The 14,708-nt window shown below is 36.8% G+C and overlaps 1 protein-coding gene across 2 annotated transcripts in view; it reads left to right on the forward strand.

The window, feature by feature from the left end:
- The window catches only part of LOC125233986, a 45,233-nt gene extending 38,783 nt beyond the window's left edge, over window positions 1-6,450 (forward strand). For both annotated transcript variants that reach the window (XM_048140165.1, XM_048140166.1), the window contains exons 5-8: window positions 165-378; window positions 1,998-2,430; window positions 3,682-3,785; window positions 6,168-6,450. In XM_048140165.1, coding sequence (XP_047996122.1) covers window positions 165-378; window positions 1,998-2,430; window positions 3,682-3,785; window positions 6,168-6,274 — 858 coding nt within the window. In that variant the 3' untranslated portion in view covers window positions 6,275-6,450. The remainder of the gene's footprint in view (window positions 1-164; window positions 379-1,997; window positions 2,431-3,681; window positions 3,786-6,167) is intronic.
- The last annotated feature ends 8,258 nt before the right edge of the window (window positions 6,451-14,708 follow it).

Below are 14,708 nucleotides of genomic sequence, written 5' to 3' on the forward strand. Positions count from 1 at the left end.
GATTGCTAAGGTGTAAACAAATCTCTAAAAATATCACTGTTAAATGTGTGTCATAAATTTTTTAAAGCACTTTCAAACTTCATAAGAAAATCTTGTCCGAAGTGCAATCAAGCCCGATCATTGAATTGATAGCTTCATCAGTTTAATTGATTCCTCATTTACAGGTGATGTGGTTGCGGCGGACGACAGATTCAGCTCAATTGCTCACGGTTGGGAGATCCCCGTACGCGGGCGATAATCGGATAGCTGTCAAGTTCCAGTACCCCAATAATTGGAGGCTCAGCATGAACCCTGTCAAGAGGGCTGATGCGGGCCTGTATATGTGCCAAATATCGACGCATCCTCCGAAAGCAATATTAGCTAATTTAACTGTTTTGCGTAAGTATTGCATGGCACTGACACACGGTTCAAACCACAGACCAACCCCTAGGTTCTCTGTGGTTCGAACTCAAGATACATCAACACAATTTGGATCGGATATGACTGTCGTCGTGACCCACGTGGCCGAATAGCTCAGCCATCTGCCGCAATAGTAGCGGACGGTGGTTCGTTTTTAGGGTTCCGTAGTCAACTAGGAACCCTTATAGTTTCGCCATGTCTGTCTGTCCGTCCGTCCGTCCGTCCGTCCGTCCGCGGATAATCTCAGTAACCGTTAGCACTAGAAAGCTGAAATTTGGTACCAATATGTATATCAATCACGCCGACAAAGTGAAAAAATAAAAAATGGAAAAAAATGTTTTATTAGGGTACCCCCCCTACATGTAAAGTGGGGGCTGATATTTTTTTCATTTCAACCCCAACGTGTGATATATTGTTGGATAGGTATTTAAAAATGAATAAGGGTTTACTAAGATCGTTTTTTGATAATATTAATATTTTCGGAAATAATCGCTCCTAAAGGAAAAAAAAGTGCGTCCCCCCCCCCTTTAACTTTTGAACCATATGTTTAAAAAATATGAAAAAAATCACAAAAGTAGAACTTTATAAATACTTTCTAGGAAAATTGTTTTGAACTTGATAGGTTCAGTAGTTTTTGAGAACACTGAGCGTGGCCCGACACGCTCTTGGCCGGTTTTAACCTTAGGGAACTGAAGGACTTGTGATTAATTTATAAAGTAGTGTTTCTACTTGATATTGAACATAACAAATTATTGTATAATTATAATTTTATTTATTTCTTAACTCATACAGACAATAGTTTCTTAGAGAAATTGATTGTATTTCACCTAAGGACCTAACCTTGTTCTACTTTGAAATGTTTTTTTGAAACTCAAAAACATCGTTTAAGTATATAAAAGCCGTATGATGAAAATATTATAAATCAAGCTTCCAAAGCAAAAAAAATGTCTCCCTTAAAGCAAATTAATGAAGGGTATTTTTTTGAATCACCAATTTAATAGGCAGATTAAATTTTCCTCATTTTTGTTCCGTGTTACTAAATCAAAATGAATATTTGCATTATATCAATTTATCTTTTTATAATAATATTGATATCACATATTCATATCATACATTAAAATTTACTTATAAATTTCTTTAAAAAAATGGATAAAATTTAATATTGTTTTCGGTTACCGCGATAGTTACTCATGAAATAAAACTATGGAAACGGATTTAATCGCGTATAATGGATTTAAAATTCATGCCGACCCCGAACGTCGGGATGAATTTTAAATTCATTATACGCGATTTAATCCGTTTCCATAGTTTTATTTCATGGATAAAATTTAGTTGTTTGCCCTTTCCAATAATCACGGTTGGTTGAGCTCATTAAAATACTTTAAATTAACGAATTTATGAACCTTTACACAAAATAAGCGGGACAAACACTGAACCAATAAAGTTAAACTCAGCAATCAATTTAAAACTAGTGCACAAATGTTTTATTGTGCAGGCGACCCATTGATCAAATACACGTTGGAATTCTTTTGTTGGCCTTTCAATTTCTAGCGAATTTCAACAAACGCTCGTATTTACTTATATTTTCTATTTTGCAGCTCCAGTTTTAACCATAAACGGAGACCAGACCCATGAACTGAAGGATAGATTTTACAAAGCGGGCAGCTCTATAAAATTGTCCTGCGTCATATCAGATGAATACGTAGCCTCGCTGACCACAAAAGTCCCCCTCACTACAGCAGTTCCCACAACTACAACTCCTTTAACCACAACTACAGAAATGACTACAAAAATGAGCACAATTTTTAATAGAATAGATCTAATGATGAATAAAAGTTGGAGTGTCGAGACTACGACGATTACTTCGACAGTTAGTGTTAGTACAACTACTAAAAATATGGCGGAATTGAAGACAACGGTGACGCCTGTGATAACTTCGACTGTTCCGACGGTGGTGAACAACATCTACGGAATGGTTTGGAAGAAGCAGGGGAAAGAATTCAATGAGAATGTATCGTGGCGGAATATGAGGTAAGTAATTTACACAAATATAGACAGGAAAGAGATCGGCCAAGCCGCGCTATTAGTATTGAATACGCACGCACACATACACACTTGTAGATGAACACTCCTATTGGGCTATTGCGCAATACACGCGATTTTCAATATTCGATATTAGTAAATACAGTTATGCTTTTGCAACCAAAAAATAGTAATTTAAATCTTTATAAAATCTTCTCTCTTCGTAAACACTAGTTTTTAGCAATGCGACTGCCATCTGACCCTTCAACTCAGAGGGTAAACTAGGCCTTATTGGAATTATTCTGGTTTCCTCACCATGTTTTCCTACACCAAAAATTGGCAAAATGTCAAATGGAATTACTGTAAGTTCCCAAAAACATAGCACGAGCAGTCGATTAGTATGATCCGTCTAAAATCCGCCTCCAGATTGAAAGTCACACGCTCTTGCCGCCAAGGATCGGAACCGGTTTATTTTTTACCGGTTAAAACCGGTTTATTTCGATTTTACTCCGAACTTTTTAATGAACGCGAACGTTATGAGAACTTTATTTTAACCGAAATAAACCGGTTTATTCGACGAGCGGCGAGACACACCTAAATACCTACGTTCACGAAGCGAGTTTTTTGTTTGGTTAGAACAGTATTACCTATCATGCTGCGGAATAAACTGGTTTATTTTGTTCTAAACCGGTTAATCGAACGGAACCTTTATGAAAGAGTTCTCCTATAAACCGGTTTAAAAATAGCGGTTTTTCGAGCAAAAACGAAATTTAAAGGATTGTCCGCAAGTACATGATAACGGTTTGAAAATTTAACCGGTATCCGAGCCCTGCTTGCCGCTAATGCGTATAGCGACCGTCGTACTTCGTACTAGTAATCCATCAACACTAGATTTATATTGACCGGGATATAGACCGTGATTACCTTTTTTATTTTTGTAGAACTCCCGATATTTCGAGGCAGTTGCATGCATCATGATCACGGAAAACTGAAGAAGGCGGGTGGATGTCAAACTTGCTTAGACAGCGCGCGATCTACCCTCCTTCATCCACCCGCCTTCTTCAGTTTTCTGTGATCATGACGAATGCAACTGCGTCGAAATATCGGGAGCTCGACAAAAATCAAAAACGTAATCAAGGTATCTATATCCCGGTCAATATGAGTCGAATGATAAAAACCGTGAATTATTCAAAACTCTTATCCGTCAACACTTCTTTTATAATCAGTGTGTTGTCAAAATTAATGTAATATTTTTTACAGTGCCACGATCAGCGTAGCGTCGGCTTCGCAGAACGACAGTGGAACATACACGTGCCACTTACAGAACCATTCGCAAGTTATAATCAACGTTCATGTTTTGATCGGTAAGTTCACATGTCATTTTAGTACCTTTTTTTAATTTCAGCGATTTCGGTAAAAAAAAAAATCACATTGGGACACCATGGATTTTTAAAGTGTCAACGCCAAATGCTACATAATGGTACTCTTTACCCAGGCTCGTCTTTATGGTTTTTTAGGTTTTAAAATTGATTTCAGGCTAGACACGGTGTTTTTTTTTTCGCCTACCGTTTACAAAATTTTATCAATTATTAACTTATAGCAACTTTCAAAATAGTTTACGCAGAATACGAGATTTTCTTGTAATACGTCATTTAAACGATTGTTAAAGTTGCCATAAAAAATTCACCGCCACTACATTATCCGATAATAAGTCGTGTACGGGAATAAATAACGCCTAAAAATACTACTACTAATTTTATACGACATTGATATTACCAAGTTTACTTTATTAGTTTATTACAAACATAATAGCAACCAATTTACAATAAGTATTTCAAGACTTTCTCACTACAACTCGTCTGTACTCGAACTGGCCAACCATCACTGCATTCCCGCTTTTTTTGTAACAATCCGAGTTGGCGGGAATTAGTGACTGGAATGAGTCAATTGATATTCTTTAATACGATTATTATAAATAACAGTAAGATATATCAAATTATAAGCCATTAATAAATAATAAAATTACTCTTAGATACATGTTGGTTCTAAGTTAGTACAACTACTAACACAAACAGAAATATGTATTTATATAAATATTTGGAAAGAGAAATCCCAATTGGCAAATTGATGTGTGGTTAACTTTTGTCCTCATTTTGTAATAAAACGAATACCGTGAACGCGGTTAGGCTATTAAAACGCAACTAAATAATATACTGTGGCATTTCGATGTACTTTATCATTGTAATAACAGTATAATTATCAAAGTACACACAAAGGTCACATTCAATCCATTACCATCGTGTTTTCTAGGAAATGTATTTTGCGTTAATATGTCAACAAACCTGGGAATAATTTACGATAATAATACGGATTTGGCTGTGTAGTGTATGTACGGGTTTGGACAGTTAAGTACTGGTCTCAAACATCCCGTAATACGCACACCACAGAGGTCCTATACCTCTGTCTCGGGCATGCAAGGCGCGCGGAACGTAGGCTAGTCTGTGGCCAGAGCCGAGGGGTGCAGCTCGGAGGAGCGGCAATAAATAAGATAAACGTGTGCGCGGCCGTGTATGTTAGCGAGCCAGGATGTAAGGAACGCTCAATAGCATATATAATACAGGCTGTATATCTGTATTTATTATAGGTATACATATGTATACCGTGTATTGTATAGTGACCATTGGCATTCTAAACCTAATGAATATCCTCCATATTTTATGGATTACTCAGTTTACTCGCGTTAGAATCTGTGAGGTCTGGTGACGTCATAATTCAATCAAATTTTACCTTTTGCACAGTGTGCATAGATTCAAACTATAGTAAAAAAAAGAAAAGAAATTAAAAAGTGGCAACATCGTAGTGTCGTCCCGTTTTCTCACTCATATTGATTTGAAAGGGATGATATTACAATGTTGCCACTTTTTTAATTTCTACTCTTTTTAACCCCCGACGCAAAAACGACGGGGTGTTATAAGTTTGACGTGTCTGTTTGTCTGTCTGTTTGTCTGTCTGTTTGTCTGTCTGTTTGTCTGTTTGTGTGTGTGTACAGACAGCTGTGGCATCGTAGTTCCCGAACGGATGAACCGATTTAGATTTAGTTTTTTTTTTTTTTGTTTGAAAGCTGAGTTAGTCGGGAGTGTTCTTAGCCATGTTTCATGAAAATCGGTCCACTATGTCGCGGTCGGGGGATTTTTCAAAATTTTAATTTTGTGGTTAGGTTATATAATTATGAATTCTGTATAATATAATTATGACTGTAGTATATGATTGTGGTTATGAATTTATGAATGACCTCAAAGCCCCAGAAGGTTTTGACAATGACTATTGATATATAATTATTGATAAAAGAGATTAGATTAGTAACATGATGCTTTCGATAGTAAATGAAGCTCCAGCCGTTTCGGCCTGGGCCCGACTCAGTCTTACTAAAATATAATGTTTCATTTATTTAAAATAGGTGAGACGACTAACAAAAACTAATTAGTACGTCAGTTAGATCATGAAAGAATTTTAGACACCTATTTTTTCTTTTTTGTCGTAAGGGAAAAATGACGACGGTACAGTGCGCTTTGTATTTTTTCATTAATCAGAAAAAGCGAAAAATATATTTTCAGTATTTTTGGTAGATCGTCCAAAAATACTGAAAACATATTTTTAAACGGACTAAATAGAATGCCATTTTTTTATGTAGTCGTCATCCCTATTATGTTTAGTGCAATTATTTAAAGGTTTTTCTCTATTGACAGGTGAAAACCAAGCAGCCGTTCACCATGACACCTGGAACAAGGGGACCTTATTTTGGCAAAGCCTTTCTCTAATCTACCTTTCAATGTTACTAATATTTGCTACTTGAAATAGTGGTTACTAAGACAATGTAAAGACTTTGTTTATTGAAAATCGTACACTATTGGTGATCATCATCATCCTCCTTGCGTTATCCCGGCATTTGCCACGGCTCATGGGAGCCTGGGGTCCGCTCTCGACAACTAATTCCAAGATTTGGCGTAGGCACTAGTTTTACGAAATCGACTGCCATCTGACCTTCCAACCCGAAGGGTAACTAGGCCTTATTGGAATTAGTCCGGTTTCCTCACGATGTTTTCCTTCACCGAAAAGCGACTGGCAAATATCAAAATGACATTTCGCACATAAGTTCCGAAAAACTCATTGGTACGAGCCGGGGTTCGAACCCGCGACCTCCGGATCGAAAGTCGCACGCTCTTACCGCTAGGCTACCAGCGCTTCACTATTGCTGGTACGGTCACGGACTTTAATTGTTGATCCACTTCTAGCTCATTTTATACTGGATCACTCATAGTTAAGCATAGTTAAGCTATGACGTTCCAGTATAAAATGAGCTAGAAGTGGATCAACAATTCGTCACTACTTTTTAAAAAACTTGTATCTTCGTCTGTCAATGAGAAGAAAATTGTAGTAAGTATGTATGGAATGCATATAGACTTACTGCGTTTTAACTTTGAGGAGCAGCGTGAGATACGAGATTTTTTAAAAGTAGTGACGAATTAAAATTCGTGACTGTACACTATTGGTGATACTAGATAATATTGTAAATTACTACACATTTTAAAAGACATTCACGGGTCGAAAGCGATAAAACAGTAGCACAACTTTTTTCGAATAATATTAAACTTAAATCTACCCACCAATTTTATTTGTCTACCTCGAACATTTCTAAAAACGAATGGGTAGTTTGGTGTTGTTTATGTTATAGGTACAGAATTGTCCATGTCACTACGGAAGAATAGCCCCCAGGGGCCCATTTCTCAAAACTGAAAGTTACAAGTTACAAGCGGAAGTCTCATTCCAACTCGTCATATTAGACATTGACAACCACTTGTAAATTGTAACTTGTAGTTTTGAGAAATGGGCGCCTGAGGGCTATTCCCCCGTAGTGACATTGACAAGTCTGTGCCTGTTTCAGTGTTGATAAATAACATTGTTACTCAGCGTCAATATTTCCTTGTTGAACAGGCAATGAATTGCGAAGTGTTACTGTCGGGCGACAATTGTCACTACTGTAAAATATACTTTGTCAAACAAGTCTGTCAGTAAATAAGAACAAAGAAAAGTATATGCATCCCTTTCTTTAGGGTGCTATACAAAAGGATACCTATAGTTTTCTTTGTTCTTATTTAATGACAGACTTGTTTGACAGAGTATAGGATACAGTGCGACCTGGCTGAAAAACGTCTAAAAAAGAATTAAAAAAAAATAATTATATCACTTCCGACCCGTTAGCGACTTTAAAAATTGTAAATTACTTCACTGCGTTTTCGGAGTATTGTATTTAATGTTCACTAGTACTGATGAAATATTACTAATTTAAATTTATTTTTGTTATTTGATAATTGAAAAGAACAATCTTTGAATTGTCTGTGACAAACAAAATAAAACAAGGCCAATGTATGGTGCAAATATCGAACCGTGGATATTTGTATTTCAGCTGATTTATAATGTATTTTTTGTGTATTTGAATGTTACCATGCACAAAAAAGTTATGATAAACATTATATTTAATATCCTAATAATAATATATATCCTAAAAATAAACAGTGAATAATTTGCATACCAGTTCCGTAAATGATTTGTTTGAAACTAAAGTTACATTTTAATTGTTTGACACATATTCAAAAGACAATTCTTGCACATTTTTTTTTATAAATTGGAGATAGTTAAAACCTTTGACCACAGCACATGGTAAGTACGGATTCAGTTTAGGATGAAACCTGCTTATTTAAAATATTTATATTTCCCTTACTTATAATAAAAGTTCATATAACAACAGATGGTCAAACTTGTCTTTGTAAATTATTAAATATTTAAATAAAAATATTACAGAAACTGTGATTAGTATAATCATTGTTATATTAAGATACATTATGCTCCTTAATATAACCACGTAGACTGTAAATAGTGGGTTTTATTCTATACCTAGATTATTTTCTATGTAAAGAAATAACATAAGGTTATATGTATTCGTAATATATCTCAATGTTATATTTGTAGGTAAGTAGATAATCACTTTATCGTAATACTTAAAGCAAGTGTACAGTTAAAAACTAATGTTAATAAGGAATAGATAATTATCTGTATTAATAACGATCAAAAAAGGCAAAGCCAATTAGATCTTTAAAAAATACTTTATAATATGTTGTTGCACAATTATGAAAAAAAAAACACTGAAATTCTCTTTTTTAACAGAAACAAGGCGACTATGGTTATAATAACTGTAAAATCTATAAAATAAATCTAATAAGGATAACAACATTTGTTTTACTACCCTATTTCATTCATTAAAATTTCAAGGATACACTCACACATACATAGCAAATGCTCGTATAGTAAGTACGTAGCGCACGCACCTTTGAAGCAAGAAGGTAGGTCGTTCACGATGAAGACGATCTTCGGAAAATGAATCGAAATAATATGTCAAAAATATTTTTATATTAGTCTCATGGGAGTTTCAGAATTAAACTCACTTGTTCAATAAATGAAAGCCCATAATAAGAGGGCCCATCGAAAATGTACTACTTATGTAGCTTTATTAGGCTACGTTACGACACTGATTTCACTGCACACTGGTCGTGGCCGCGTCAAAATTGTCGTCCCAGCAAAATGTTGGGAAAAGTTTAGGGTACCTACTATAAGTACCTACCTAGTTATGATGGTGTACCAGTACCAATGCACATCGCGACATGACGACAATATTGTCTTTCAAGTCTATTCCTTATCGCGTAGTTGGGAAATGAACAAATATATTTTATTTAAGTACTAAGCAACAATGTAACTACAATGTAACCACATTGTACGAATCTCGTTGTCTGAAAAATTGATGAAAAACTTTCATCGATGGAAAACTTATTAATTAGACACTTCGTGTCCCCAGCGTGACGGACCCATTTAGTCACGTTAAAATGTATGATTTTGTTTATCAAACTTAGATTTCATCATATTATTATTTTTCCATTTCCCACTCCCGAGCACAACCGATAGTATATAAGGCTTATCCGCCTAGACACCATCATTCTATCCTCGGCCTAGCCGAAAATAACGTGTTAAACTGTAACAGTAAAAATTGTCTTATTTTGTGTTGGTTTAATTAAAAAACCAAGTTTAATCCAAAGATCATATTTTATTTGAAATCATCGTAAAATCCCCCAGTAATTCGAATTTCGCGATCACGCTAACTCGACGCGCTTCGGGCTTCGAGCTCCTGAGTTCCAGACAGCAGCAGTTGTACACGAGCCAGCAGTTCCAGTAGTAGATCTACGAATTGGAGTGGCTGGTTTCCCCTGAAGCCCCCTCCAAAAACATATTTACCTACACATAAATAAACTTATGTCAATAGTCCCTTCTGTAAGTATTTGAACTCCTTGCGAAGCCGTCTTGTGAGTTCAGAACGCCAGCATCTTTTTTGAGCGATAAACCGCACCTTGAAAATATAAATCGCTCTGGCTTTCAATATTTCCCTTCAGGAAAATGAGAAAGGGGGTCGCCGGCGTAGAAAATCAATTATACAGCTGAGTTCAATTGATAATAAAGAATCGTGAGGCTTTGACGCCGATGTTTCTATTAACAATGTGAGGTTTAAGATTGCTGCCATTGTGCCGTCGATTGGTAAACCTCAATATACTTTTCAATTTTGGTATGGCTTGCTTGAATAAACTTTTTATCTTTTCTTAAATACGAATAAAGGATTAGGTACTTTGGTTATATGGAAAACGAGATTAAGTAGACAGATGGTTTGAGGCAAATGGATAGAAGTAAAATATTTGTATTTAATCATTGTCAAAATTTCACGAAAAATAAGTATGTAAGTAAAATAACTTTAGAAATCTAGATGTCGCAAACACATAACAAAATAGCAATATGCGGTTTTAAGTCTTTTGTGTATTGCTGGTGTATAAATCAGCTGCATTAAATTTTAATATACGTACATCATTTTGATCTTACCGCGTGCATCACCGCTCGTGACGCTCGTGATGGCCGCACTCGACGCGCGAGCGGTAAGAACTGAATGTGTAGACTTGAATGACAGCGCCTTTTTTCAACCATAGCAGCATAACCTTGTCAAACACAACGAGTGTTCAGTCCACGAGACCCGGGGCCCGTTTCTCGAAAGCTACAAGCCTTGTATTACAAGTGCGCGAACTGTCAAATCGTATGGGTTGTCATGGAAACACACTTGTAATACAAGGCTTGTACCTTTCGAGAAATGGGCCCCAGAAATATATGACTTTTGTGAGGAGGGCGCTGTTATTCTGATGTATGGGGTGACAGTTCAGTTTAATAAGAAGAAAATAGTTCTATTGAACATCCGCAACATGGCGCAAAGTCATATATTTCTGGTCAGGCTTTACATTGTACAGTCCCAGCATAAATAAGTGATGATTTCTGTACCATTGCATATTAACGTCTTGTTTGAAATGTCATACGAAATTGTCAAACGATTAAAAGTGACAAGGTACAGAAATCATCACTTCTTTATGCCGGACTGTACATAGCTTAGTAACCTGTCACGCTCAACAACAATGCTACTGTCTTGATAAATAACTAGATTATAATAGTATGAATAATTTCAATTATTTTACTAGATAACTTACTTCAAAGGCTTTCAAACAAAGAAACAGATCTAAAGGCACAATGACTGTGTTTATTTGCAAGATAAAACACTTTATTATACCTAATCCTACTTTGAATAATAATTCTCTTAATTATCTCCTAAACGTAACTAAATTCTACCCAGTTAGTTAATATTTTCAGTCTGACTAGATTCAGAAATTAACCTGAAATGCTCAGACTAATAACGAGTAAAACATTTTATCTTTTAATAAATAGAATAATTATTAAAGTAATTATTTAATTACAATTCGGATTAATGCTTGTGACATAATTGAAAACTTATTTAATAAATTTTACTTTTTCAAAAAATATTCTGCCAAAGGAAGTACAGGCCCCGTAGCCGAATGGCATTTCTGCGACGAGAAACGCCACCGAAATGCCGCAAAAACGTAGTCTAGCTTTATCGCGCCACGAAATAACTATAGAGATTAGCTACGAAATCGATATTATCGTGAGCGTTTCGTGAGCGTTTGTGCATTCGATTCGGCTATGCACACAGGGGACTCGGATAAGAAACCTCTAGTCTATACCAGGAACTATGGCTTTGGCATCTGTATCTGAGACAGTTGAATAACTTCTGAGGATATCATTCATAAGTGAGAAAATTTGCACGTTCCTTGATGCCTCACTTGATCAGGATTAACTCTATATTATTCAGAAAACGCCGTCATTCAGCTTTTTATGGGTTGTGCACTTTTTAATTACCGAAACGAAAATGTAGGTATTCATTTCATCATCGACATTGTTATACCAACAATCAGCTTGGATCCTCCATACTGATTTGTAAATATTTGCGCTATTTTACAAACGAGAATTTTTCTGTAAGAGCTTATTTGCCCAGTCCGTTCTGATCGCAATTTTAAATTCTTTTCACTACTCCAGCGTTATTACGAAATTCTTTGATTTTTATTTCAAAAATTATTCTTGGTTGAGGAATTTTGTTGGCAGTTTATTACAATTGACTTTCTTCTTTCGAGTCCTGTATTGGCACTAGATCGGTAAAATCGATAGGGACAAAGGAAAGAGGAATTCTCGGTGTCAATAAGGTAAAAGTAAACTAACGTGCACCTGCACGAGCTATCAGGGATTATATTTAAGCAGTTTACTTCGCTTCGGCCTTTTTCTTTAAAAGATAGACACATGCCAGCACGGATTGTTTTGTACACCTAGGCATGAAGAAGACAATTTCACAATTTTTAGGTGGTTATACCTTAAAGGGTAGCCTGGGTACGTAGCCGAATGGCACAAACGCTCACGAAACTTTCGTTTCGTGAGCGTTTCCGCTCGCAGATATCTATCTCTATCGCTCGTGCGTATTGGCGCGACAGAGCCGGACTATCTTTCGCGGCGTTTCGTTTTCGTTTCGCGTCGCAGAAATGCCATTCGGCGACGGTACCTGAGTTGTGTTAAAATAGTACATTACGATACAAGTGCATAAAAAAGGAAGTTCGAAACGAGTGGCGATAGATTAAAACACGACCGAAGGGATGATTTTCAGTACAGATGAGCTTCCAAAGTTTCGACCTAGCATATAATGAACCACTTAACGCACTAGTGCGTAAAAAAAACACCATCTGTACTGAAAATTAATTATCCTAGCCAGCAGCATGGTTTTTCTGACTTAGAAAAAATCCACCACCACCAGCACCCTTGAAGAAGTTTTTAAAAGCCTGGCGGTTTCCTGGGAGAATAGAGGAATAGTCGTCGGAGACAAGAGGTTATCAAACCTTCGCTTCGCCGACGACATTGTCCTCTTTGCCTCCTCGGAATCCGAACTGCAAGAAATGCTCCAAGATCTGAGCAACGCAAGCTTTCAGGTTGGACTTCGAATGAATCGTGCAAAAACACAAGTGATGACCAACAGCAAGAAACGTAGGGTCGAGGTAGATGGGCAGAATATACAATATGTCGACGAGTATATTTACTTGGGCCAGCTAGTCTCTTTCAGCAACAGGCAAGACAAAGAAGTCGAACGCCGTGTCGATAACGCTTGGAAGAGCTACTGGTCCATGAAGGAGCTTATGAAGGGAAACCTTCCACTGTCACTCAAGCGAAAACTCGTCGACATGTGTATTCTGCCTGTCCTAACCTACGGCGCCCAAACATGGTCACTCACAGAGATTCAGAAGTCCAAACTGAAGGTTTGCCAACGCGCTATGGAGCGCAGCATTCTAGGTGTCAAAAGGACCGATCGAGTCCGAAACACTACGCTGCGCTCCAAAACTCGCATTGCTGATGTTGGCAAAAAAACCGCCAGGCTTAAATGGGACTGGGCCGGTCACGTCTATCGCATGCATTCGGATAGGTGGGCTAACATAGCCACCAAGTGGATGCCGACGAAGAAGCGAGGGCCGGGCAGGCCCAGGCAAAGATGGCGAAACGATCTTGACGCCTTTCTGAAGAACTGGCCGGAGGAAACAGAGAACAGGGAGTCATGGAGAGCCAGGGGAGAGGCCTTTGCCCAGCAGTGGGACACTCAAATAGGCTAACAAAAAAAAAAAAATCATCATAATTATAACCGATTTATCGAAAATCTTAAGAAATGATTGAGTCTACATTGAATACTAATAATCAAAAGGGAAGATTCTAGTTGTAAGTGTAATCGAAAAGGTATTCTAATCCCAGTATAAAGTAGGGTAAACTCGCCTCATTCGATGACACGCCTAATTCGGTGATACAAGCTTTGAAGCACTATTCCGAAAGACGATTTTTGGTTTAGTTTACCCTACCTATAAGTATAATAAACTGTGGACATTTTTGTAAATATGCCATTTTTTAAGTTATACCTTAGCAATATTTTTGCTAAATTTACATATAACCTCAACTCTATAGAAAATATTCTAAGAGCCACGAAATCTTTGTGAAAAATCTCCCGCGTATACTCGAGTCTGCACTTTAACAATACGTGACCTGGTAATAAAACGTTTAGAGCTGGGACGAACGGTCAAAGCTTTGTAAACCTTAAACTCTCTTAATATAGATATAAGTTTAAACAGTTTTAAGATGTCGTTTAAGTCCTTTCTGGGATGTTGTACTGGACCATGGTACGGTGAAGCATTGTCACATGCATCCTTGTTTACATACTACATGAATATGCAGTATATTGTTCAGTTTACTTCTAAATTCAACAACTTCATTTATAATATGAATTTACTTATTGAAGTACTACAGAGAGATAAGCGATATCAATTTACTTTAGTCAAGGCTCACTAGACAGGTCCACATTTCTCGAAAATTCGAATCAATATGCTTGTCCGCTCGCGACTTTTAAAATTAGAATTTCTTGAGTAAATTGGATATTCATTTATATGGATTAGACATTTCATACGATGGTCGTAAATATTCTACTGTGCAAGTTGCGACATGACTAAGCGCTCTTGACGTCAATCAAAGAGATCTGATATTCAAGCTCATTAATCAGCACCAATCGAAGCTTAAGGATCGCAGAGCACGTCCTAACAAAGTCAGCAGCATCTTGTCGGGACTGATTTCGGTCACAGCGTCTGTGTGTTCTGGAGCAGATTCAGATTCAGATTCAGAAATTTATTTGCTGAAACATGGTATTTACAATAAGGTCTTAATACTAGGTATAACAGTTCTACATGTTTGGTCATAGACAGTTTGAAGAATTTCCAAGAGAGTGC

The sequence above is a fragment of the Leguminivora glycinivorella genome, chromosome 15, assembly GCF_023078275.1.
Source record: "Leguminivora glycinivorella isolate SPB_JAAS2020 chromosome 15, LegGlyc_1.1, whole genome shotgun sequence".
NCBI classification, from domain to species: Eukaryota; Metazoa; Arthropoda; class Insecta; order Lepidoptera; family Tortricidae; genus Leguminivora; species Leguminivora glycinivorella.